Source organism: Acanthochromis polyacanthus, chromosome 11 (assembly GCF_021347895.1).
Source record: "Acanthochromis polyacanthus isolate Apoly-LR-REF ecotype Palm Island chromosome 11, KAUST_Apoly_ChrSc, whole genome shotgun sequence".
Classification (NCBI taxonomy): Eukaryota; Metazoa; Chordata; class Actinopteri; family Pomacentridae; genus Acanthochromis; species Acanthochromis polyacanthus.
The window spans coordinates 30,406,002-30,432,104 of record NC_067123.1 but is presented as its reverse complement, the minus strand read 5'-3'; the positions used below and the strand labels follow the sequence as shown (position 1 = coordinate 30,432,104).

The window sequence follows — 26,103 nt, the reverse complement described above, 5'->3', positions numbered from 1 at the left end:
AATGTGAGCCTTTGTATAGAGCTGCCTTTTAAAAACACTCCACTTGGGGGCAGCCTTTATTATCCTTGGCATTTAAATCCAGTAGAGATTTGGTGTCATGTGTGGCCTAATTTGTCCTGTGCTTGACATAGGTGCACATTGAACTGTATCTTTCATATTCTGATTCTCATCGCCACCCCACCCTCTCATCCTCTCGCTCCCTTTGTCCTTCGTTTTCTCTGTCTGTAGTCTTGCCAGCTCTGGTGGACAGACTGGGTGATGGGAAGGACCAGGTCAGGGAGAACAGCCAAGCGCTCATCCTTCGCTGCATGGAGCAGACGGCCTCGCCCATGGTGAGATTCACACAGACGTGTACATAAAAATCCTCAGCTCGGGACCCTGATCACACAAATCCATTTGTAATAGGATTGATTGATGTCACACACCACTTGGATCACAAAAAAGTGACAATTTTTGTCATGTAAAGCTTATTTACATCTCGATCCAGACTGGTCTGGTTTAAGACTGTATTTTAGGTTCATAAACTGACAGCAGATGGTATGAAAGGTTGCAGCTATGAAAAGCAGTGTTATATTGTGCACTGTTAAAGGAGCCAGCTGGCTGAAACCTATTAATAACAATTCTAGTTTTTTAAATAAAAAAATCATGTTTAAGATTCAGAGCAGGAACACAGCAAGCAAATCACAGCCACCTGCACTTCAATAATGCATCTCACCACAACAGAGGCAAATTATGTTTTAGCTCCCTCTTCTGGTTGTTAAAGGAATTAGTCAGCTACATCTATTCTGTTTTATATTTCAAGCACACATACAGCACACATGCACCTCTCCACAGATTGTACCCCCCGCTGTCCTCTGTAATCTCCCCAGCTACTGATGAGTTAGTTACCTGGCAGAACCTTCTCTTACTCTTATCCCTCTCATTCTTCTTCTTCCAGTATGTTTGGGAAAGACTGCTTCCTGGTTTCAAACACAAGAACTTCCGCAGTCGAGAAGGAATCTGCCTCTGTCTCAGTGCCACGCTCAGCACGTGAGTTACTTCTCTTTCGTAATCTGTGTATGAAAGCCTAACTTGTAAAGTGTAAGACGACTTCATATAAGGCATATTTTCTTTCACCTTGTGTTCAGATGGTCACATGTTAGTTCTTACACTGAATTTAATATACATATCCATCCACCCCACTTTTCAGTTTTTTATTTGTTAAAAAAGTATAAAATATCCAATAAATTTCATTCCACTTCACGATTGTGTCCCAATTGTTGTTGATTCTTGACAAAAAATTAAAATTTTATGTCTTTATGTTTGAAGCCTGAAATGTGGCGAAAAGTTCAAGGGGGCCGAATACTTTCACAAGGCACTGTATATATATCTACACACACATCGAGTGTATAGTCTGACAGATTTGCAGTCCTAATCTCACACTGCTGGCGTACATTTTCAATATGGCTTAATGAATGTCCCACACAATAGGGGGTGCACAGTGCAGTTAGTGCCACCTTCATGACCCATTTTGTTTGTCCAAGTAACACACATGTTCTCTGTCTTTGGGATTAATCCTCTTAAGTGTTTGTGTGACTCTGTAGAGTTGGCACATGTGAAACAAATGGCTCCATGGCTTTTGTCATGTGGTGTTACAGTCTTCAGGCACAAATGCTTATTTCTAAGTGAATTAGTTTGTCCTAATTTCCTCCAATTAGTTATTACAGGATTTCTGCTCCAGTAGGAACCCACATAGCCAGAGATACCAGGGAAGCTGCTGCCGTAAAGTGTTTTAAAGAAACATGCATATAGATGTAAGACTAAACGCATGCTTGTTTGTGGCAGCTTGTTTGACAGCAGTTAAGATCTATGCACGTTGGCCTTTACTGTATTTTCCACCTGGAGGTTACACACACAGCAAATCTAGCCTGTTAGAATTGCTGTGCTAATTATAGCATGTTTCTGCTAATGGAAAGTGACACTGTTGTGCTAAATGCTAAGCTGCTGAATGATAGTAAAGCTAAACAAGTCAAGAACATTCATTAATAATGAGTAGACTTAGTAAAACAGTACAGAAATGGTCTGCTTTTGGGTTTTAACGTATTTGTATCGTCTCTCTTAATGTGCAGTCCACATGGCTGCAGATGTAACAGTGATGAAGAAAGCTCAGTGTTGTAGAGTTTTGAAGAAAATGAAAATGGACAAAACACACATTGAAAATAAAAAGACGGCATCTTTGTTTGCTTGCATTTTCTGTATTTACTGTGTATTTCTTTACACAGCTGACGTGTTTTCCAGGCGATGAAAGCTTTTCTAAATTTGCTTGTGTTTTGTTTACCTGTACTGTTGTTTCTAGGTGTATTTCCTTCTGTTTCTTGTGTGTTTTTGTTGCTATTTTTCAACCTACTCTCTGTTGAACTCTCTCAGCTACCTTAGAAATGTGTGCCTCATTGATTTTTTTGTTCTCATGAATATAATTTGCATAGTGTTTGTGCCAAGGACATTCATAAATCTCCCATAGTTCCTAGTTCCTTGTTCACAGTTATACCAGGCATTTAACCCTCCTGTTGTTCTCGTCTACAGGCACCAAAAAATATTGTTTCCTTGTCTCAAAAAAAAAAAATCCCGAAATTCAGCAAAAAAATTCAACAAATTTCTGAAAATTTGAAAATCCTTCAGGAAGAAAATTCTAATAATTCCTTAAAAGTTTTATTTTAAAAATAATCCCCCAAATTTGTCAAGAAAATTCTTGTAAATATTTTCAAAAATGAGTAAAAGTCTTCCAAAAGAATCCTAAAAATATCTGAAGTGGTTACATACATACCAGTAAAACGTCTAATGTTTTCTTTAAGAACATTCACAAAAAAATCAACCAAAATTCACTGAAATTTGCTGGATTTTTTGTGTGAATGTTCCTAAGAAACATTTTTAACATTTCTTTTTTTCCCAACAAAAAATGTTGAAAGATTTTCCAAAAATGTTGAAAATGTGGACATCAGAAGTTTCACTGTGAAAATGTATTTTTTTTCCACATTTTCAAACTTTACAATGGTCAATTTTGACCCACAGGACAACACGAGGGTTGAAAAGTCAGTCCACTTGAGAATATCCATCCGTCCATCCTCTATACACCGCTTTATCCTCATTAGGGTCGCGGGGGGTGCTGGAGCCTATCCACTTGAGAATATGTATTTTCTAAATTCCTGAAAATGGTGTGAAGGGCATGGATTTTATTAGACATTAACATCAGATATTCATGCTTCAATACTATTCTTGTGGCTCTCTTTCAGGTGTGGAGCCCAGCCGCTGAGCCTCAGTAAAATAGTTCCTCATCTCTGCTCTCTTACTGGAGACCAAAACCCACAGGTAGGCGACACAGCGCTTTAGCAGTATTATGCATAATCAACATGACAGTGTATTTGTTTATACTGTGCCATCTCTGTATGCGAATGCAAGTGTCTAGAGGTCATTTTTTTCTTCTTTGTATCAGTCCATAACTAAGCCTGTGGTTTGGCTGTCAGTATGCAGTGTGTGCTGGCAGGCGTCTTAAGCCAGCTCTGTGATTATTGCTGTGATTAGTGAGAAGATGGGCTCTGTTAGTCCCCCCTACCCGGCTTCACTGCTGAATCATGAGCACCAGCACCCAGTCGTTAACCCACACAACGGCGCTAGCTAGTGTGTGTGTGTGATAGAGAGGACGGTTTAACCTCCCGTGGAGTTGCACCCCAAAGCTGAAATCTGCTTCTGTCTTCTACCCAATGATTATCTACCCACATACATCCCAACCAATCACTATCTTCAGCAGACCCACCCACCCTCAGTTGCAGAGAATCCCTTTAACAACATCCCATCACCCAATCACAACGGTGCTCACAGCACAAGCAGCAAATCAGAAGTCTCCCACTGGAGCATGGGTCCTCCAGGGTTTATATTTTAATGTGTGTTTATGGTTACACCTCTTAGTGTGTTTAAGTGAGGGTAATCTTTATCAAATCATTAGGGAAAATTAACCATAATTTTAACATACACACACACAGGTTATTTTTGCATTGCACGGTAGGGGAACCACTAGCTGCCTTTTTATGTTTGTACATGTGTAAGAGGGCTGAAAAAATTGCGCGTTTGTCTGTAGGTACGTGAAGCTTCCATAACAACATTGGTGGATGTTTATCGTCATGTTGGAGAGAGAGTCAGAGCAGACCTGGGAAAGAGAGGACTTCCAGCTGCACGGTGAGTTTGTGTTCTGTTGTCCTGTATTGATGAGCTCTCCCTTTGTGGCTGCTGATAGTATTTTTATGTGTGTGTGTGTGTTTGTGTGGAGGGGCTGTGGGTCCCGTGGCCTTGGCACTCAGTCTGTCCCAGGCCACACCATGCACCACTCTGCCCTTCACACACACAGAGGCTGTTTCATCCAGAGCACAATGCTGACTGAGGTTGGGAGGGGGCAGCAGGGGCACAAAGGCGTTGGGTGGAGTCACAAAATTGAGGAAAAATCGGAGAAAGTGTGTGTTCATCTGAAGAGGGTTCATTGAGTGGTCCTTCTTCGGTCGTCCTGGTTACATGTGCAGGGGTGAGGGTTATTCTAAGCACACAGTGACCCCCTCTTTTTCCCCCCCGTTTTCCTCTTTCTCCCATGTGTGGAATTCAAGCAACAGCCACTGTTGTGTGCTGACTGCTCAGCATGAGTCTTGCGTCTGTGAATGCTGGCTGTGGCTGTGTGTCATGTGTTGTGCATATTAAGCCAGTCTGTCTCCAGTGTAAACACACCGTCTATGTATGTGGGATTTGAGCTGATTGGTATGTCTGTGTCCCTTAGGTTATATGTGGAGGTCTGGCAGATGCAGTGATTTAGGTCTGAAACCTGTACCTATTCTTTTTCTGTTGATGTTGTGAACAATTTTTAGGAAATTCCTTGAAATAAATACCTATTTTTGCATGCATTGTGTGTGGCATACCCATTTTTATCCATATGTTTACTGATAGTGTTGAAGCCCTGATGACAATAGTAATAGTTGTTGTGTGCACATTCATAGAACCTCAGTGAGATAGATGGTCGGTAACATCAATATAATTGAAGTACCAGCTGTGCAGTACCAGCATGCTGGAACTCAGAGCTCCTATTAATTTCATTTGTGATGATTCAACAGATTATAGTCTTTACTCAGAAAAGTAGCCCCAGCATGAAACCTGGTGAAAGTTTTGTGTGTGTTTGTGTTAGCGTTGGGTTCAGGGTGGAATGCAGGGCTGTGGCCAGAGTCTTGCTGACTCAGTCACATATCTTGTATCGTAATTCTGTAGACCTAATGTCAGATTATCGAAAGAAAGATAAACTCATGACAGAGAAAAGAGTGTAGAACACAGAGAATTAAAGTTAAAACACTCTGGTCTGTTTTTATACTGTGTGAGGGAATAAACTTTGTAAAAGACAACTGAAGGGTTAACGCTCTGAGCTTCAAGTAGTCCTAGGCCTGCTCTTGTATGGGCTCACGTTTTACTGCAATATAAAGTCATGTACCTTGATGGAAACAGCACAACCATGGATAGAAGTCAAGAGATCTGACATGTCTTCTGTGTAGTATTTCAAAGTTATAATGCCATAAAGCATGAAAAAATAGAAAGATGTTTGATTTTATTTATTTTACAAAAAATTTAAAAAGCTTGATATCAAAGTGTAGAACATTTTATGGCATGTCTCCTGGTCATATCAAGAACCTCTGCAAGCTGTTGACATTTTACTACTGGCCTCCTCTGCTCTGTGTAGCCTCCAGTTCAGCCCAGTTCAGCTGAACATTGTCATGCATCTTTTGGTTGCGGTTGAGTGACTAATGGCTTCCCTGTTATGCTGGAGAGCACAGAATTTTTGTTTTTCCCCCCACAAGCTTTTTGTTGCAAACTTATTTTTAATTGACACACGCAGAAGAAAATGATTTTGATGAAATATTACTATTTTGCGCTGTTTTCCGATGGAACAACATGTCACAAATGAGTAGCTCCAGGACTAACAGAAATGTGAAAAATCCAACGACTTGATTTTTTTTTTTTTTTTTTGTTGTCCGTGATTTTTCTGAACGATGATATACTTTTGAAACCTACCAGTGTTTTGTTTTTTTGTTTTTTTGTTTTTTTTTTTGGGGGGGGGGTCGGGATTGAAATTTAGGAACTGACCACAGAGATGACCTTTTTTTAAATCACAACTCTAAGCAGCACAGATACATCTTCAGCTGCAGAATATCCTTGACAGAGTGATATCTGTAATACAACCGCATGCTATACCAGCACTATTAATAATTTCTTCATGGAAATATGGTGTGTGTGTGTGTTATATATACACATACGTACTAAGAAACTTTGAGTCCTGGAATTCATGTAGATGTAACTTTTACACGCGTCACCCACCTAAACTGTGCTTCCAGACCAAAAACCACTTGGTTTGTTAAAAGTATCCACAAAGGATTGTCATCTGACAACAGTCTCCTATAAATGGGTCAGATGCAGGTTGACTGAGCATTCAGTCGACCTGCCCCCTGCATTATATTTTTTGTTCAAAGGCGAAATGAGCTCCCAGAACGATGTGAGTCATCTCCACTAGACACTGGGTGACCGTTATTCAATGACAGCCAGCAGCAGTATGAGGATGGGCTCCTAGAATTAGGAAATATGAAGAGTGAGGGTACAGGCATAGAGGGGGGGAGGAGCAGCCCCTGTCTGCTGCTAGCCATACAGCACCTCCCCCTCTGACGAATATGTGTGTGTCTGCGTATTGGAGGGAGGTTATGTAAAGGGTAACTGAATCTCCTCACTGCCTGTCACACAGATTGGCCCACTTGACTCTCCTTCTCTCATACAGTTTGCACACAAAGACGCTGCCTGAGATTCAACACTGTGTGTGTTGATTTCTTAGTGGTTGCGGGTGTAGACATACAGTATGTGTGCGCGACTGTAGGTGGTGCTTCATCGCATGCTCATAGCATGCTTTGGTCTCTCGCTGTTTGGCTCTCTCTCTCTCTCTCTCTCCCTCTCTCTCTCTCCCTCTCACGCCCTCCCTCCCTCACTCTTCCCGTCTTCTTTCCTCCCTCCCTCTCAGAGCCACTGCACCATGTTGGATACAAAGAGCTGAGGACCAGAGTGTGTCACTAGCATGGGAGCTAATGCAACGTTGCGCAGCAACGCAGCAACCTATTAATCAGCCCACTGGGAAATACTGAGGAAAAATCGAAGACTAAATGCCAGGTTATTTCTGAATCAAATATGCAAACAAAATGCTAATGAAAGCAAGGGAACCACGTGAAAACGCTGCACGACTGAGGAGCCAGTTGCAACGCTAATCGTCACTTATCAGGAGCTGCTAAGCTGTGGACCAGCAACCAGGCACCAAAAGACAGAGAAACAGACAGATAGAGGACGGTGTGTATGACTCTAATGCCTGTGTGTTCAGTTCCCTCGCTAACCTTTGGCAGTGAGACATTAGGGCATGTGGCTGGACATGTGTCATTGTCTCTTGGTTGTGATTTCGTCATACCAGACATGAGTAAATGACCGGGCTCAGTGAGCAGGAGATGTCTGAGAGTTTGATTTGTGTAAAGCCTTCTTTTTATCTTGACTTGTCTGTGGATTGGGCTGGGTCATTGCCCTGTTTTTCTGCAGACAGTTCTACCTGTAAATCACATTACTGAGCCAATCTGGATTGTAATTTTGTGTTTGTGTGTGTGTCTGATACTGAGCAGGATGTTCAGCAGGACTCTTATGTTACTACTGCAGCTTCATGAGTGACTGCCATGTTAGACACACCCACCCGCTAACAGACAGACAGGCGTGCAAGCTGTCCACATGTTGCTGCTGCTGATACTCTCACTTGGGATTCACAGCACCTTGTTTGTCTCTAGGTCAAGGCTGGGGTGTGTGTATCCATCTGTGTGCCAATTTTCCTCGTCATAATATCGAATAAAATCGGCTATAGTTTCCTTAATTTAGTCTGATATTGATGTATCAAGTTCTGAAATTGCAATTAATTGATTTCCATTGTTGTGTATGTCTGCGTGTTTTGCTCTAACCTTGTTTTCTCTCTCCCTCTCTTTTTAGGTTACAGACAATATTTGCTCGTTTTGATGAAGCCTTGAATTCGGGCAACATGGCTCTCAGCCCGAGTCACGGTCAGTGCCTTTTCTCATTTATTTTGCCGCACTTGTATTGGAGAGCCACCAGGTTGAGTCATGTTGTCAAGATGGTTTTGTTGTTTTCAGGCTGTTTGTGTGTGTCTGTGTTTGTGTGTGTGGCCTGTGCATGTCTAAATGGGCTTGTGCTTTTGTGGCTGTGCCAGTTTGTTGCCATGAGCTTCTGTAAGAGGACCTAACAGGATTAATGGTTTAGTGTGTCTACGTGTGTGTGTGCGTGCGGGTTTTCCGACAGAGCCAGACCCGAACTGAAGGCTACTGCTAAGTTTTTGTTATCTAACAGTAGTGTGGACTGTGGATCTGTCAGAGTCTGAGCCTTAGCCAGTTTTCTTTGGTCATTATAATTTAGAATTGCATGAACAACATCTCTTATAGTGATGTGTCTCTTTACACAACACTATCCCTGTTTGCATACCTTTTGTTAGTGTGATTTTCAAACTTGACACTTATATTAAGTGTTTGTGTGAAGAGAATTTATTGAGAGTTGATTAACACAGTGAATTTTGCAGGCTGGCAATAGATCAGCTGTGATTTTACCAATCATAATCATAGGATTCTGACCTGACAAACCAGGTGGTTGTGAGGACACACACATGGACAGCTGCGCATTTGCGGATGCAGAGTTGTTGCTATTATGCTACTTTCCTCGTCTGTGGGAGCCGATTTGAAGGACTGTGTTCTGTACATGTTCAGTCCATCAATGCTGGCATATTTTGCACATACACAATCGTAGCATAGTGGCTGCACAGACACAAATTTTGGGCTGCACACATCCACAGAGGGGTCTGGCCTCACACAGATTTCAGAGTTCGTGATTGGAAACTTAAGAAAAGGACAGGCACTTTGAAAAATAACACATGGTAGGTGATTAGATTAAGCATCTGTCCATTACAAGCTCTCACAAAAATGGATTTATTCATTCATTCACCACAGGCTGCTAGCTCATTTTTTAGTGTCACTGCAATCCCTGACCTCAAGTTACCTCGCATAAAAGTCTCTCCAGTTGCAGTGCGATCAACAGATTTAAAATTTTTAGCCAAGAGAGACATCAGATTTGTATTTGGTATGATCGGATACCTCGAGTTAAAGTATAAGAATAATTTCCAGGTCAGATTTCAGTAGCACTGCTTTGATATATGGTTCATTAATTTATTCAGTATTGTCTTATTCAGGATCTTTGTCTTTGTCTAAAAGCTGAGTACAATACATTGTATTTTCCTTTCCAGGGTGTTTGACTTTTTTTCCCTTTTGTCCATACCCGCCATGGAAATGTTGATTACTGGAAAATCAGACGCTGCATAAAATCTTATTTCCATTATACATGAAAGTGGGGGATTTCCAACAACTACTGGATGTGATGGGAGTTATCAGTGTGAATTCACATGAGAAGCAAACTGTAGATTGTATGCATAATATTTGGATTACATGTATGTTTTGTTTAGTACTTCAGAAGTAATGACAGTGACAAATTTTGAAAGACGATGAAAATCTCTTTACATAAACAAATCCCAAATTTTGGTCCAATTCATTTTGAACTGTGTGGCTTTAAGCTGAGTTTGTGCTCACTCCGAGGTCAGTTTGGTCTGTTGTTGATGTCTAGCAGATTCTGTCACTGGTTGATGGTCCCTTTAGGCTGCCCTGTCACTGCATCTGCCTGTCTGGCAGCGACAGCAGTGGTTGGTGCTCGATATGCTGTTGCAACCTGTTTACTTGGAGAATGACATTGGGAGAGACGTGAGGAAAAGCTCATGTTGCGCAGTGAGTGTTGTTGATGCTGTCTCTGGTGGCAGCAGAGGGACAAGGAGTGTTTTTTTGTTTGTTTAATTTTTTATCTCCCACTTCCCTCGGGTTTAGAGCAAAGTCGTTTTTTGGGTCCATGATTATGTAACTCTTGTGATCAAATGCTAAAGGGATATTTTGTGTTGTTGTTTTCCGTCATGTGCTTTGCCCAGGATGAATGCAGTGCTTTTCTTTGAACTATTAGCCTGCCACTTTTTACTCATAATAGTGGGAAAAAGATCATAGGAGGAAACCTTATAGCATTCTAAGGGAGAGAAACAACGAGCTAACTTGGTGAACAAAGCATGGAGTCGTCATTTATTGCGGCATATCGCCCACTTGATCTGCAACTATCCTCTACAATAAATGGTTTTACAACCCATGCAACAATCAGACACTTGTGGAGCAGCACACTTAATGCTTGAATATTCTGTTTCAAAACTACTGCAGCATACAGTTTTTGCATTAGTGCTTCAGTTTGTCTTTTATGTTGGGTGGCTGTTAGCAGCTGCTTTAAACTCTTGACTGTATATCCAAACTGCCTGAGTTAACAAAGTGGAACTGACTGCAGGTGCTTACCCTGGGGAACTTTAGCTAGGTTTCCTGCTGTTTGGCCTCGGTTGCTACCTAAAGTTTACTTAAGCTTCTTTCTTACTTACGCCTCAGCTACTGCAGATTTGCGTGCCACAGTTGTCCAGGCAGAGTCCCACAACTGTAAAATTCTTCATGTTTGTCTCGTTATTTGATTATGAATGCTATGTATTTACATGATAAATGATTTGATCTGGGCCTGGGATCTTTCTGCATGGAGTTTGCATGTTCTCCCTGAGCATGCGTGGGTTTTCTCCGGGTACTCCGGCTTCCCCCCACAGTCCAAAAATATGCTGAGGTTAATTGATGACTCTAAATTGCCCGTAGGTGTGAATGTGAGTGTGATTGTTTGTCTGTATATGTAGCCCTGCGACAGACTGGTGACCTGTCCAGGGTGCCCCCTGCCTTCGCCCGAGTCAGCTGGGATAGACTCCAGCACCCCCCCCCCCCCCCCCCCCCGCAACCCTAATGAGGATAAAGCGGTGTACAGAGAATGGATGGAAGATTTGAGCTTTAAAATGTGTGAAAAAGCCCCAAATTCCCTGAAATTTGGAGCTTAGATGATGGGTTAATAAACCAACTAGCTAATCAGTTTTGTTGGTCATATTTTGTGTGCCGGTAAATTTCGTTGTTGGGTCTGTAGGGTCACCATGGGCTTTAGGAGATAGTGTTTGTGAAATTGTGATGTTTTCAATATGGTTTGACCGAACAATAAAGAGACTAATGGTTGAATTTCACAGGGGGCTTGGGAAAGTAAATAAACATGACCATGTAATCAAAAATATCAGTGAAGTTGCTGATTGATTTTCTGTCGATCGACTAATTTAATAAGTGTTTCTTGAGAATACTCGTGAAAATGCTGTGACATGTATGTTCTGTCCAAACAGCATGACTTGTATTTAAATCCCCACACACCTTTCCAATTTTGGATAAGGAATGCCTATTCTAGATAATGCAAATATTAATCTTCTGTTAATGTTGGATTCTGTCTCTCCAACCTATTCTTGCCTTCTTAAGTCATGTCTGGCACTCAGCACCTCTCAGTCCATTGTTCACAGTTTACTCTGTGTTTGGTAAGAAAATCTACCAAAACAGGTTACAGAAGTTCAGAAACTGAATGCGACAAAATGAGCTGCTGGGCTTTTCTTTTTTCTAAGCACTCCTCAACCTCTGAGCATGAGACACAAATTCACATCCTCCGCTAAAACACAAAGTGCCTTCTGACTTGCCCTTGCCCCACTTCATTTGTAGGCCGAGTCTTGGCGTTTGCTTTAAAGGGTTTGAGGCAGCTGTTGCTGAGAGAAGAGGAGGGAGGGAGACGGGGAGGGGAAAGGATTGAGGGAGGAAGCTGACAGAGATCCCTGGCAGTAGCCGAGTCATTGCGCTGTGCCTATCAGTGCCTCTCCCTGATTCATCATGACAGAGACAGAGAGAGATTGAACAAACCGGGCAAAGAAAGTAGATAGAGGAGAAAACGGAGGGGCAGAAGTGAAGGTGGACAAAGGCAACAGAGAGATCCTACCCTTAACACTGTAACTATGGTAGTTGGGGATGATGGCGATGGTAAGTGCATGTGTGTGTATGTGTGTTTAATCTCATCTGACTGCGGATGCTGGCACTTAGACAAAAGCTTGTCAGCATATGGTTTTAGATTGAAATCAGCTTAAACTCCAAGCACTTTCATTCCAAGTACTTTGGCTCAAACATTGGCTGCCTCTGCATGTGTGAGAGAAAACTGGGGTGTCCTGAAATGTCTCCACTGTGTTGTATTACATTTGTGCATGTGTGTTCCTAGATACGAGTAAGTATGCGTGGGTGTATGGAACCTTTGATTTCTGCTGTCTTTAAAATTCATAAGAAAGGCAGCAGAGAAATATTTGGGAGAGATGGTTGCATTGCTGTAACTTGTTGCTGAGGCCTGACTTGAACCCGAGATATCATTCATGGTTACATGATGCTTTATGCACCCAAGCCAGCAGGACGCTCAAAGTGAATGTTCTGTCAGGATTCACTCACAATCTCTCCATTCACTTTGGTTCAGATAGGCGAAGAGAACATTTCCTTACCTTTTGCTTTGCTTTTCAGCTGATTTTTATTTTCAAGTCAAATGAGAAAATAATATACTGTGACTTTTCTCTGAAATAGCATCTCTGCTTATTTTTCTCTCCCTCTTAAAATCTCTCCTTTGCAGAAATAATAGGTCAAGTGTGTGCTTGTACTGTATTGGCAGCACCCTCTCAGTATCAAGGGCTTTGGAGGAACTGATTAGCGAGTAGACATGTCTTTCTGACTGTAAGAATTCAGTGCATGCATGCTTGGATTTTAAGATCATGTTAATTATGACCAAATATTTATTGCTGGATATAGTCCACTATTGCTCACTGTGCTCATATGGACTCGAGAGTGGGTTTGCACACACATTTAGCCAAAATATCTTCCAGTGAGAGCAGGAAAAAGCATTGCTTTATACATATGTGAAATTAGATTTAACTTGATCAACATGAGTCGAGGATTACACTCAATGTCTTTCATGCATCATGCCAAACATTAAATTGAAAAAGTACTGTTATAGGTCAAATGTTTCAAATCGACCAGGCGTCAATAAAAACATTAATTATTACATCGCACATACACTCAATCTCAAAATTTAAACTCACCGACAAAACTGGAAGTAAGAGACCTGCAGCACAAATTGAATATCATCGTCTGTTCTTTTATCATTCACATTGACCAATAATATATTAGTCACTGTGTGTATTCTTTAGTATAATGTGTATAGGGCATGTTTTTGGTGTTGGTGTACGTGAAAGTAAAGCATGTCAGCGCCGCGGACACCACGCTCGGTTCCTATTTAATGTCATTTGGCCGTCTAAAAATGTGCCGGTATGAATGCAAAAACGCAGACACACCATGGAAGCGCAGAGCTATTCGGTGCCTTGCAAACTGACCATCAGTAGCAGCTTTCATTGCTTGCATAGTACTTCAGTGTTGACAGGGATTGACACACACACACAGACACTCTCACTCTCTTGCAGACATGCTCATTCTGCTTCAGTGCATCATCGACTCTGCAAAGGGAACCATGACCCTGTTTCTAGGCTAAACTGGTTGCTATAGCGAAGGTTTCTTCTCAGAATATTATGATTTATCCCTCTCCCCTACTTGGCATTGGAGCCTAAATTATACCTGTGTGTGGTTGTGCGTGTGTGTTTGTGTGTGTGCATGTGTGTGTGTGTCTTCATTTAATGAGATCATTTTCCCTGAGCTGGGCTAGAAGTGGAGCAGTCTGTCTCCCGTTAGAGAATCCAGGCCTAAACCTCAGATGTGCCTCTCACTCTTCCTTTCCTCGCTTTTTTTCTCCGTCATTCTCTGTCTCACATTAGGTTGTAAGTGAAACGTCGCTCATCTGACCTTCTGATGCATTCCGATAAATGGCGACAAATGAAATGCATAATTTCTGTTCATAATAAAACTTCCATTTTTGAAAGTACAGGTCCTGATTTTTCTCTTAAAAGATTAAAAGCTTTTCCACTAATTCTGTATTCATCCCATTACTTTGTTGCCATTTTGATACTACAAATATTAACCATTCCTGCAGACATAATATATTGTATAATAATTGCTATTTTTTACCCTCCTGTTGTCCTCACTTACGGGCACCAAAAAATAGTTTCCTTGTCTGAAAAAATTTCAAAAATTCAGCAAATTTCTGAAAATTTGCAAAACCTTCAGGAAGAAAATTCCAATAATTCCTTAAAAGTTTCCCTTAAAAGTTTTATTTAAAAAAAATCCCACAAATGTGGCAAGAAAATTCTTATAAATATTTTCAAAAAATGAGTAAAAATCTTCCCAAAAACTCCTAAAATTATTGAAATATATGATGAATATATGATTACATATATATCAGTAAAACTTCTAATATTTTTAACATTTTTTAAATATTTTTTAATATTTTTTAACATTCACAAAAATATCAACCAAAATCCTAGCCTAGCCATGCTAGACAACCCACGGCAACGAATTTAATTCTCTGCCAGGGTGGGTCTAGTTACCTCGAGGTTGGATGCTCCTAAAACTGGCCGGACCAATCACCATGAAGTGTAGAGTCAGAAGGCGGGCGTAACGAAGTGACGACAGAGGTGTGACGATTCTGACAGAAACAACCGGCGCACAATAAACGGTTATCTTCCGACTCGGCTTTGGCCACAGCCCTTAAAGATTTGAAGCTACAATTCAACTTGAAAGATAAACAAAGGACGGCACTGAAGTGTTTCATTGAGAAGAAAGACGTATTTGGACTTATGTCGACGGGATATGGCAAATCCTTAATATACCAGTTGGCTCCGCTGGTTGGGATCTAATGGAACTTAGCCACAATCCGCCGGCGCTCTAGGAACTACGTCAGCCTATTCGTTGCACTGATTGGTTGTATACCTACCCAATTGCTGCAGAGTGATTTGATAGACAACCTTTTAGCCCGCCTCCCTCCCTGTGGAGAGTTCCTAGACCCTTGTGTCTTAACAGCTGGGTCTGGCACGGCTAGGCTACCAAAATCCAGCAAAATTCGCTGGATTTTGGATGATTTTTTTGTGAATGTTCTTAAGAAACATTTTTAACATTTCTTTTTTTCCACCAAAAAATGTTCAAAGATTTCCCAAAAATGTTGAGAATGTAGACATCACAAGTTTCACTGTGAAAATATATATTTTTTCCCACATTTTCAAACTTTAAAACAGGTCAATTTTGACTCGCAGGACATCACGAGGGTTAAAGTGCTTCATTTTCTTTGTTACTCTACATGTATTTAGTTGAACAGAACAGATTTCTGTCAGATTTGCACGTTGTTTTATAGTCTATTTTTTTATTGACACACATACTTCCACTACTTTATTTTGGAGCTGGGGCAGTCGAGAGTTTTTAATAGCTTTCGTCCCAGTCACTGCGGTGCTATGTTTGTTCTTGTTTCCACTGGTAGTCATTGCCATGTGAACGCAGTCCAGTGTCAAGATTTTCTCTTTGTCATTTTTTACACTGGACTCTACACACTGTCACATGGTCCTGAGCAGGAATATGTGAAACTGCCTGTATCCCTGCACATTAGAGCAGATCAGCATCACACACAGACTCTGTTTTTGCAGTGTAATTCCTCTGAAGATGTCTGGTTATGCTCTTAGTCATGTTTCAGATTTTTAACCGTAATACTTGATGTATTTTGTAAAGCTCCACCTGATAAGATGTGGAAATACTTTTTCTGTTACTGAGATTAAGCAAAGTTTGTGTAAAACAGTGTTGCTATATTTGCTTTGGAGACAAAAAGTGTTTATACTAAGTCTAGTACTATGCAGACTTTTGATTCAAAAGGGCACCAAACAGGATTGAAGGAAGCGAAACCATGCTGTGATTAGTTCAGATTTCAGTGGGGCACAATGTTTCTGCTGCACTGTGCTTGCTGTACAGTTTGGCTGTTTTTTTTATTTGATCTAGTCATCTTTAGCTGGTTTTGTTTTAATTTCAGTTAGTTTAAGATTAAAATGCACAGTAAAGGCTCTATCATTAAATAGTGGCACTTTTACTCATTGCTATAAACATTCACCTTTGAATCCAGTTAATTAATTACTAAGATAATATTGAGTTGGTAAAGTTTATAATGTGACATTTTATTCTGTTTAGCAAACAAATGCCTCCATTCTTATATATAAGTTGTATGCCCTTTTGTGTTTTAGGGGGGTTTAGAATAAAATCCAGTTTGGTTAGAATAGAGCCAGTGCTGCCACCATGTGGTCAAAACCAAAACAAAAGGTCTGTGTTTGTGTTCAGAGATCTGTTAACAAGAATGTGATTAGCTCTGTCTGTTTCAGATACACTTTCTGCCTAGATAGAGACAGATAAACAAGACAAGAAAGTGCATGTCTCACTTCATTTCCTCCACGCCTACTCATATGTAGAATATATTAGTTTTTAGGCAGAGAGGATTGGCATACTGGGACTCTGGTGTGTGTTTCTACAGAGATGCGTTGTTGTCTTTGACTACTGATTGATTGCTTTTGGACTCCTATCAGGTTTATCTGTTTCTGCCAGTCATCTGCTATCCTCGTTTCTTTCCTGTTTTTGACTCTTCTCCTGAAATGGAGAGAGGAGGGAATCTCGGCCTGGAGTTTCCATGGTAACGCTGCCTGGTACACGGCGGAGCTGATATGTCTCTCTCTGTTTCTGTGTCGTGTATTGCTATGTGTATCTGCTTCTGTTACGGATTTGCATGTTGTGCTATATTTGTTGGCAGTGTGGTGTATCAGTGGTGATGTTTAATGCTGCTATAAGAGCCTTTCCTCCTCATCAATCCACAATCCGTCCTGATTTCATAAACTGACATCAAACAAGAGAATAAACATTCAGTCCAACTGTTGATTAAACTAAAGTGGTGAGGTTTGTGTGTGCCAGTGGGTTTAGTGAACATCGGTTTTCTTTCTGTTTGCTGCTCTATTCATTTGAGAACCTGGTCTGCACAGGTTGCCATGGCAACAACATGTGTGCAGTCTGCTCTCTACAAGGGATTCTTTCTCTCTCGCTCTCTTTTTCTCTCTCTCTCTCTCTCTCTCTCTCTCTCTTTCTCTCTTTCTCTCTCTCTCTCTCTCTCTCTCTCTCTCTCTCTCTCTCTCTCTCTCTCTTTCTCTCTCTCGCTCTTGCTCTCGCTCTCTCTCTCTTGCTCTCTCTCTGGTGTCTTTGCTCTGCCCTTCACCCAGAGACGTTTATTTCCCGTGGGGTCTGACTAGACAAAAGCACAAGATGCTAATCATGCTAACATTGATGCTAATCAATGCTAAGACCCTTGATGCATGACAGAGTGTTGCTAATGGACCCAGGGGTTTTGTTAGAAAGCAATTAAATTCACTGAATTTTGAATCATACTGTGAATTCATTCACTAGTGTCATTATTGTTAAATCACATTTAACTGTAAACATCCTAATATTTATGCATCTGCTTCTGCATGTATTTTGCAAAAATAATAACCTGTTTAATTCAGGTGTTTATTATGCACAAGAGGGTATTTTAATTTTCTTGAGCAGCGAAACCAGTATGCTAACTCAGAACAGTTACTATGAACAATAAACTAAAATTATTTGCTGGTCAGTTACATATTGAAAGCAAAAATCTCTCTTGCCTATGTGCATATACATAAGTATAATGAGGAATAGCTGTACAGATTTTTTTATTTTTCTCCATCACATTAGATTGAGGTTAAAGCTCGATATTTAAGCAGCAAAAATAATTGGGGATGTTTACATCTATACTGGGCAAATGGCCGAGTAGCCTCTGTTACCCAATTATGACACAATATGATGCAATTATAGGGAAATGCAGCAGGACTAGACTAGTGGGTCTGTGCATTTATTTTACTTGCTGCACACCAGACAGATTTTCAGAATCCCCCAAAACAAGCCAGAGGCAAGAGATGTCTGCAGTACAGGGCTGGCAGAGGTTCATCAGGCAAGATACCAAGTGTCTGCTGACGTCTGTAGGTTGAGAACTTACATCTGTTGTTGACTGTAAAGGATTTGTTGGCCAATTGTGAACATAATGACTGTCAGAGGAGTTATAGTAAATAGGTCTAGATGCTTTGGACCGGTCAACTGCTCTTGAAGAATTGTAAGCTTTCAAAAAGAGCATTTAAATAGTTTGTCACTTAAGTACATGCAAAGTGCAGAAAACAGAAATAAAAATGTAAATCTAATTAATATTTGGTATTACCACATTTGACCTTGAGCTGCTTCTGTTATTCCAGACTGACTTGATGATGCTGAGATCAAAGAACTGTGGGGGAAAACTCTGTCATTCATTCTGTCATTTCCAGTCCAGCAGGAAAATAATCAAAATCATGTCATTGTCACAGACTGCACTGTGTTTGTGTGAGAGAGGCACAGTGGGAGGGTCAAGGCCTCAGATGGAGGGGTGTGGTTCACCCTCCTCTACCCCCCCAGTCATCAGCCCTCCTTTGATCATTGCTCCATCATCCTTTGTTCTTTTGTGTACATGGAGAGACTGAATACCTAAATGTGTTTTTATCACACAGGTAAATGTAGAAGCACAAAAAGTGTGTCAAGAGGTTGACTATTGTGTGTATGAGTGAGTGAGAGAGGCTGGAGTTTGTGTGTTGTCAATGGTAATGAGTTTAGGTTAGCTGGTCTGGCAGGGACACCGAGAAGCCCTGTTAATATTCCTGGGGTGTCTGTATTTGTGTGTCTCCCTTTTCTCTCCCATCACACACTCGCATTCAAAGGCCTGCCTCCACCTCCGCACTGGCTGCAACACCATGATGTCACCTCTCGTCTGATTGGCTGTGAGGCTGCTAAGAGAAGGAGGAGAGAGGCTGGGAGAGGGAGAGGGAGGGATGGACGATAGAGAGGAGTGAAAGAAAATGCCGGCACTTGTATGGGTGGAGGGGTTTTCGGACAGTGATGTGAGGCGCGCGCGTGAGCGCGCGTGTGTGCAGCTGTAGCCACACTATGAAGTGTGCGTGAGGTGTTTGTATCTCTTTTGGGGTACGGCTTGGAGAAGAGGGGGGACCCCGTTACCACGCCCTCCCAGAAGCATGAGGCGACTTATCTGCCAGCGGATCTGTGACTGTGAGTGCAGGGATGGACCTGGGTGTGCTGGTGTGTGTGTCAGTGACGGTGTGTTAATGTCAGTTCATGACCTACAACGTATACGTCTTTACATGTCCACTGGATGTTTACTGGGCCTGAAACAATAGGCTTTCCAACGGTATTGAAAAGGGTGTCTCATTTGTACACACTTGCATGCCTGGTATTGATTTTGCATGTTGACTCCGTGTGTGTAGGTAAGTTGATGTATGAGTCAAGGTGTAGGGTGGTGGCTTTGGCGCATTTCTTCATGGCTGGTTGTCAGAGCGACCAGAGCGCAACTGCATTCCTATGCCAACAGTTTGATCTCAACAGTCGACTTGTGTGCGGGTGTGTGTGTGTGTGTGTGTGTGTGTGTGTGTACTCACATATCATCCTCCACAAGTGTTTTGCTGGTAGATGCACGTTCCAAAAGCTTCATCATTGTTGCAAACCTGTCTCAAGTTTCACTGCTAGCTTTTCAGCTAACATGGTTTCTGCTGGCTAGCAGAATGATGCTTTGGCATCTAGAGAGTTCTGTCAGTCACCAGCTGTAGAGTTGGACATCTTGATCGTTCGGCTGTTTTTGACTTTGCAGAACTGGTCTGATGGTATATGTGGGTTTGCTTTTTTTCTCCCCTAACCAGCAGAGTGTTTGTAATTAGTATTGATTTATTAATCCTTACTTGGCTGTCTGTAGACTACAACCTCTTTGTACATTGTTTCTCATCATTACTTTGGCCTAAAGGTCTTGATACTCAACATTAAAGCAAATAGGGCAAATAGAAACCAATGTATGACATTTTTCAGAGGGTTTTGAGGGTCTGAATGATTAAAAATGCCAATTTTTAGAAAGCTCAATATGAGATTTGTTAGAGTAATTTAGATTTTCTAAAGTGAATCTTCAGTTATAAGTCTGTACTTCCTCATGGTATTTTTGTGAATGATTTTTTGAAGGTTATGAATATATTTAATATAGGTTCCTCTTTCATTAGACTATTTAAGGTTTGTTTTTGAAGAAACTGATTTTCTAAATTTTGTAAGATGATTAGTAACTGTTTTGTTTTTCTTTTTACTCGCCTTGTTGCCATTTGTTAAAACACTGCACAGAATTTGAACTCTAAAAATCTGTCCCCTCCATACAGATCGTAGTTTTGAAGATGACGACAGTGTGGATGGAAATCGCTCTTCCTCAGCCCAGGCTGCCTTCAAGGTTCCCAAAGTTCCCAAGAAGCCTGCTGACTCCTCTGCTACACGCAGGCCCAGCGCTACTGGAGGCAAGCTAGGTACTTAATTTCTGTTTTCACACACTCTTAATGCAGATTCACAGTTTATCTTTTGCATCCAAGTTGGAAGAAAACACATCTCTGTCCTGACAAGGCTGGCTTTCATCGCACATTCATGTCCAGTGGCTCATCCAGGCTTGTGGCAGATCACAAGTATGTGTATCATTACAATTGGCGAGCTTTATTTTTGGCTATGTAAAAGTTACTACATAGTATACTGATTTCAGAAGGACATAAATAAAAATCCCACTGACTGACAAGCACCCATTGACCACCCCCATAATGTGACTTCATTGTTTTTGGTTATTTGAACACAATTTTTCTCTTACTGCAGCTGTAACAAGACTTGAGCTGTCTTGCTGTGTTGGTGCCTGAAAGATTTCGTGTCTGTCGGTTTTTATCAAACCAAGAGAGAACTTTTGATCATATTTTTCATGCTGTTTTTTGTGCATGTGTTGCAGTTTGAAATTGTGTGTTGATTTGTGATCTGGATGTGAAATGAGCTCAACCCACATTTCTGTGCTTTCTTAGTTTTTCCCTGCGGCCAATTTTACCAACATTGTTTCATGTGTGAAGGGAAAGAATTCCCTACCATCCTGTAATTTTCCTGAGAAAGACAATTCATAATAGGTCAGAGGTTTCTGGGATGGTAAACAATTGGTATTGGTGTTCACAGTATAAAGAACATGACTATGGGAGCTATTTGAAGAGGTAAAAGACGTGCATTAGTAGGCCACAGTAACAGACTCCCTTTGTATATTATCTGAAATCTGATACACCCCCATCTGATACACTTATCAGTCTCATATCTGTATTCGACTCAGGGCTTCATATCTGCCTTTTGAAATAGTTTATTTCATCCTTTCTCTTGCCTCCTCCTTCTCTCCATCAAGACTCCCTGTTGCAGCAGGTTGGAGTATTGTGTTTGCTCCCTCTTTGCACGTATTGATCTTTCCCATCTTCCTCTTTGTCTGTAGAAAGCTGCGTTCCCACGAACATGCAGTAGGGTTCTGTAGCCTGCTGATGTATCTGTGTCAGCAGTGTCACACATAGACACATACATGCACACCCATGTCTTACATGCAAGCAATCCATCTGAGTCCTGATGCATTGCTCTGTTGGTCGGTAACACAAGACGGTGGTATCTTGTCACTTGGATCATTACGGTCTTATTGATTGTGGGGCGGCTGTGAGAGGCTGAATGAAGGGCGTTGTAGGTGTTCTTCTTACACACAGAACTACAGCTCTAAAACTTGTACCTCGTTAAATTGAGTATGATAAAAAAAAAGGAAAAGACCTTGCTTGAACTTTGCCACAGATTTGCAATATTCATTAACTTGCTTCCGGCAATGTTGAATATCTGTATGGACATTGGACATTGTAGCATTGTGGCTGCATTTTAGCTGCATTTTAGCTGAGCAGGATCAGCTGCAGCTTTGGTTACAGTGGCAGGAGGCTTTGAGGAGTTTTGGAAGTGCTCCGAGTCTTACACACTAATCTCTGTAGTCACATATACTACCAGTATGTCCAAAAGTTTAGACACACCTTCTCAATTTAATGGTCTTTCTTTATTTTCATGACTATTTACATTGTAGATTCTCACTGAAGACAAACAAGTGAAATAAGTCAAAACATGTTTTATATTCAAAATAGCCACCCTTTGCTTTGATTACTGTTTTGCACACTGTTGACATTCTCTGGATGAGCTTCATGAGGTAGTCACTTCATATGGTTTTCTAACAGTCTTGAAGGAGTTCCCAGAGATGCTGAACACTTGTTGGCCCTTTTGCCTTCACTCTGTGGTCCATGTCATCCCAAACTATCTGGGTTGGGTTTAGGTCAAATGACTGTGGAGGCCAGGTCATCTGATGCAGCACTTCATCACTCTCCCTTTTGGTCAGGTAGCCCTTACACAGCCTGGAGGTCATTTTCCTGTTGAAAAATACATGATGGTACAAGTAAACGCAAACTGGATGGGATGGCATGTTGCGACCATCCGTCCATCTTTTTTGCGTCGCATAAAGACACGGCAGATGGAACCAAGGATCTCAAATTTAGACTCATCAGACCAAAGCACAGATTATCACTGATCTAATGTCCATTCCTTGTGTTTCTTGGCCCAAACAAATCTCTTCTATTTGTTCATTTTCCTGAGTAGTGGTTTCTTAGCAGCTATTTGACCATAAAGGCCTGATTGGTCAGTCTCCCCTGAACAGCTGATGTAGAGATGTGTCTGCTACTAGAACTCTGTGTGGCATTTATCTGGGCTCTAATCTGAGGTGCTGTTAACTTGTGATCCCTGAGGCTGGTGACTCAGATGAACTTATCCTCAGCAGCAGAGGTGACTCTTGGTCTTCCTTTCCTGGGGCGGTCCTCATGTGAGCCAGTTTCTTCGAAGCATTTGATGGTTTTGCGAATGTGCTTGGTGATGCATTCAAAATTTTTGCAATTTTCTGGACAGACTGACCTTCAGTTCCTAAATTAATGATGGACTGTCGTTTCTCTTTACTTAGCTGATTGGTTCTTGCCATAAAATGGATTCTAACAGTTGACAAATAGGGCTGTCAACTGTGTGCCAACCTGACTTCTGCACAACACAGCTGATGGTCCCAACCTCATTAAGAAGGAAAGAAATTCTACAAATTAACCTTGACAAGGCACACCTGTGAAGTGAAAACCATTTCAGGTTGACTGGCTCATGAAGCTCATTGAGAGAAGACCAAGAGTGTGCAAATCAGTCATCAAAGCAAAGGGTGGCTATTTTGAAGAGTCTAAAATCTAAAACATGTTTTGCCTTATTTCACACTTTTTTGTGTACTACGTAATTCCAGACGTGTTCATTCATAGTTTTGATGCCTTCAGTGAGAATCTATAATCATGAAAATAAAGAAAAAAACATCAAATGAGAAGGTGTGTCCAAACTTTTGACAGGTTGTGTATGTAAAACTTGAATTGTTATTGTGTATATGTGTGCATAGATCTAGTAAAACATGAGCTCTTGCAACACTGTAAGTAAGTGTTTGGATTCAAATGGGAATCTGGCATGCACAAGATGGATGACTGGAACATTTTCTGTATAGCCTTGAGGCGCAGCGGGTATAAACATTACCTGCCGTTTTGTTGTTCATTGTTTTAAACATTTGAACCTTTTTTTGTCAGCTCTTTTATGTGCTATAGGAAGATAGTTTCCATGACGGTCCTTTTGTCTGCATTTGCATTTAGATGACGGTACGCCCACACACACTCTGGCACACCCAAAAGCAACGCAGACGACCGATATTTCAATTTACCGATAACCCACAATATTGGAAAAGTGTATCTGAAAGGATCTGATACTTTGATACTTCTCTCAAAGGCCGAGATGATTGCTTTATGCCAGCGGTTTTAATCAAAGCGAGATTCTGTTTTTTCACACGACAGGATAATAATCATGTCTCTGCTTTATGATCTGTTTACACAAATACAATAATACTTTATTGCAGCCTTAATTGCTCACTATGACATCATGCTTCCAATTTCATAAAGCTGCAATAAAAATAATTGAAAATGGTGATTGTGTTGTGTAACAGAGCTCTCATGGCTAGGCTGCCATTGTGTTACTCCTTGAGAGTAAAAGGGGATAGAGCCTACAGCTAACCAGCGGTCTGCACTGATGTTCCCCAGCTCTCTAAGGGACATGTACAGTTATGACAAGACATGTCTTTGTGGTCCAGTCTGATATGGAAACCTGGACCCCAGGGTAAAGGAGGAAAGGATAGATTTCTTCTGCCTCTATCTCCATTTATACCCAGCTCTCCTCCTCCATGTTTACAGCTACTCTTCAACCTCCTTTTCTCCTGTGAATATCTCCTGCCTAGTTTCCCTCACTGTTTTAATATTCTTGTTCTCTTGGATTGCTCTCAGCTCCTTCTTGCTTGCCTCTTTTTCTCCCGTCTCTTTCGTCGTTCTTTCTTTGTCTCATCTCTCCCATCTCTTTCTGCCTCCCTGGTTAGGAGTTGTAGGAGGTGTGGTCCACAGAGCTTCCAGCCCCCAGAGAGTTATGATTGACATGCCCATTACTGCCAGGAAGTCCATTAGAAACACAGTCTGCTCCCACTGGTTTAAGTGTGTGTAGCATGTGTGTGTGTGTAATTGGAAGTGGACCTGTTTTTGTTTTTTTTTTTAAGTTAAACCAGAGTCACAAATACTAGCCAGCACCAAAATCCTTAACCCTTTCCACACAGCGGTGCAATTAATAGTATCAGTGTCTACCTGCTCATTGTTAGAAGGGTGTTATTCACTGGTTTTCAAATCCTTCTCTAGCCTGGTGATGGTCAGAGGGAGACTTGTTATATTTTAGTGTGTGTGAGCGCATGTATATATACATTGTATGTTGTGTATGCGTATATGTGTGTATATATATATATATATATATATATATATATGTGTGTGTGTGTATATATATGTATATATATTGTTGGTTACACTATGTTTTTATTCTCTCTGTTGTTTATTCTTTTATTTTGTGAAGCACTTTGTGTTGCTTTTTAAATGGATGAAAGGTGCTATATAAATAAAGTTTGATTTGATTTGATGATTTAGAACAAAAATGTCAGGGCTGTTTGTTTTGACCTTACTACTGCAGAGCCATGATTGATTGATTGATTGATTATGGCTGTTTTTTATGAGAACATAAAAATATAAATCACTGGCAATCAGTATTATAAATGTACAGACACAGAGATATATTATTTGACTCTGCTCTGAATTATTTTTCATTCTTTCCAGTGTCGAAGGAAAGTGCCGGGGCAGTTGATGAAGAGGATTTCATTAAAGCCTTTACAGATGTCCCTACTGTCCAGGTAGAATACACACAGGAGCGTAAATAAAGACAGACACTCAGCAGGGCCATCAAGGCCAGACTGTGTGAGACTTTACCGTCCTTGACACATTTACCTTGCTCCTCCCTCTCTCTCCTGTTTACTTTCACTGTGTCTGCGCAGATCTACTCAACAAGGGACCTTGAGGACAACCTGAATAAGATCCGTGAGGTCTGCTCCGATGACAAGCACGACTGGGACCAGAGAGCCAACGCTGTTAGTACTTTATCCTCCAGGAGTTTCTTTAGCTCAGTTCTTAACATTAAAATAACCTACACTGACACTTCAGTGTTCTTGTATTTTGGATCCTGTGTGTTTTATTTTTTTATGTTTTTTTTTTTATAGCTGAAGAAAATCCGCTCGCTGTTGGTGGCAGGCGCAGCGACCTACGACTGTTTTTACCAGCACCTAAGGCTACTAGATGGAGCCTTCAAACTGTCAGCTAAAGACCTGCGCTCACAAGTGGTCAGAGAGGCCTGTATCACTGTGGCGTAAGTACTGAAACACTCCTCACTGAAGGGAAATTTCACAAGAGATCGAGGAGAAGATCTACTTTATCGTGGGTTGTATGGGTTCCAGACATAGCTTTTCACACTGGCAGCAGAAATTTGAAAGTGCATGTGAACGTTTCTTTAACTAGCCTGTGAATTTTTCTGACAGTGTCACACAGAAGTCACATTTTTGCAAATTTAGAACAAAAACAAGAATTTAAGAGAGAAACAGCTCACTGACAGCTAAAGAAAAATAACCCATGGAAATATTCTAGTAAAAAAACATCCACACAGGAGGTTTGTGTCACTAAAGGCAGTTCACAAAAGA

General features: G+C 41.1%; 1 protein-coding gene across 34 annotated transcripts in view; it reads left to right on the top strand.

The window, feature by feature from the left end:
* The window catches only part of clasp2 (cytoplasmic linker associated protein 2), a 66,761-nt gene that overhangs the window by 9,483 nt on the left and 31,175 nt on the right, over positions 1-26,103 (top strand). For 27 of the 34 annotated variants that reach the window (XM_051956111.1, XM_051956102.1, XM_051956100.1 and 24 more), the window contains exons 3-11: positions 229-332; positions 938-1,029; positions 3,270-3,345; positions 4,112-4,209; positions 8,059-8,129; positions 20,285-20,425; positions 25,193-25,266; positions 25,408-25,500; positions 25,630-25,775. In XM_051956111.1, coding sequence (XP_051812071.1) covers positions 229-332; positions 938-1,029; positions 3,270-3,345; positions 4,112-4,209; positions 8,059-8,129; positions 20,285-20,425; positions 25,193-25,266; positions 25,408-25,500; positions 25,630-25,775 — 895 coding nt within the window. Of the gene's footprint in view, positions 1-228; positions 333-937; positions 1,030-3,269; positions 3,346-4,111; positions 4,210-7,049; positions 7,384-8,058; positions 8,130-11,883; positions 12,084-18,909; positions 19,143-20,284; positions 20,426-25,192; positions 25,267-25,407; positions 25,501-25,629; positions 25,776-26,103 lie in introns of those variants that run through there. The other 7 variants (XM_051956130.1, XM_051956129.1, XM_051956128.1 and 4 more) reach the window with 3 other exon arrangements.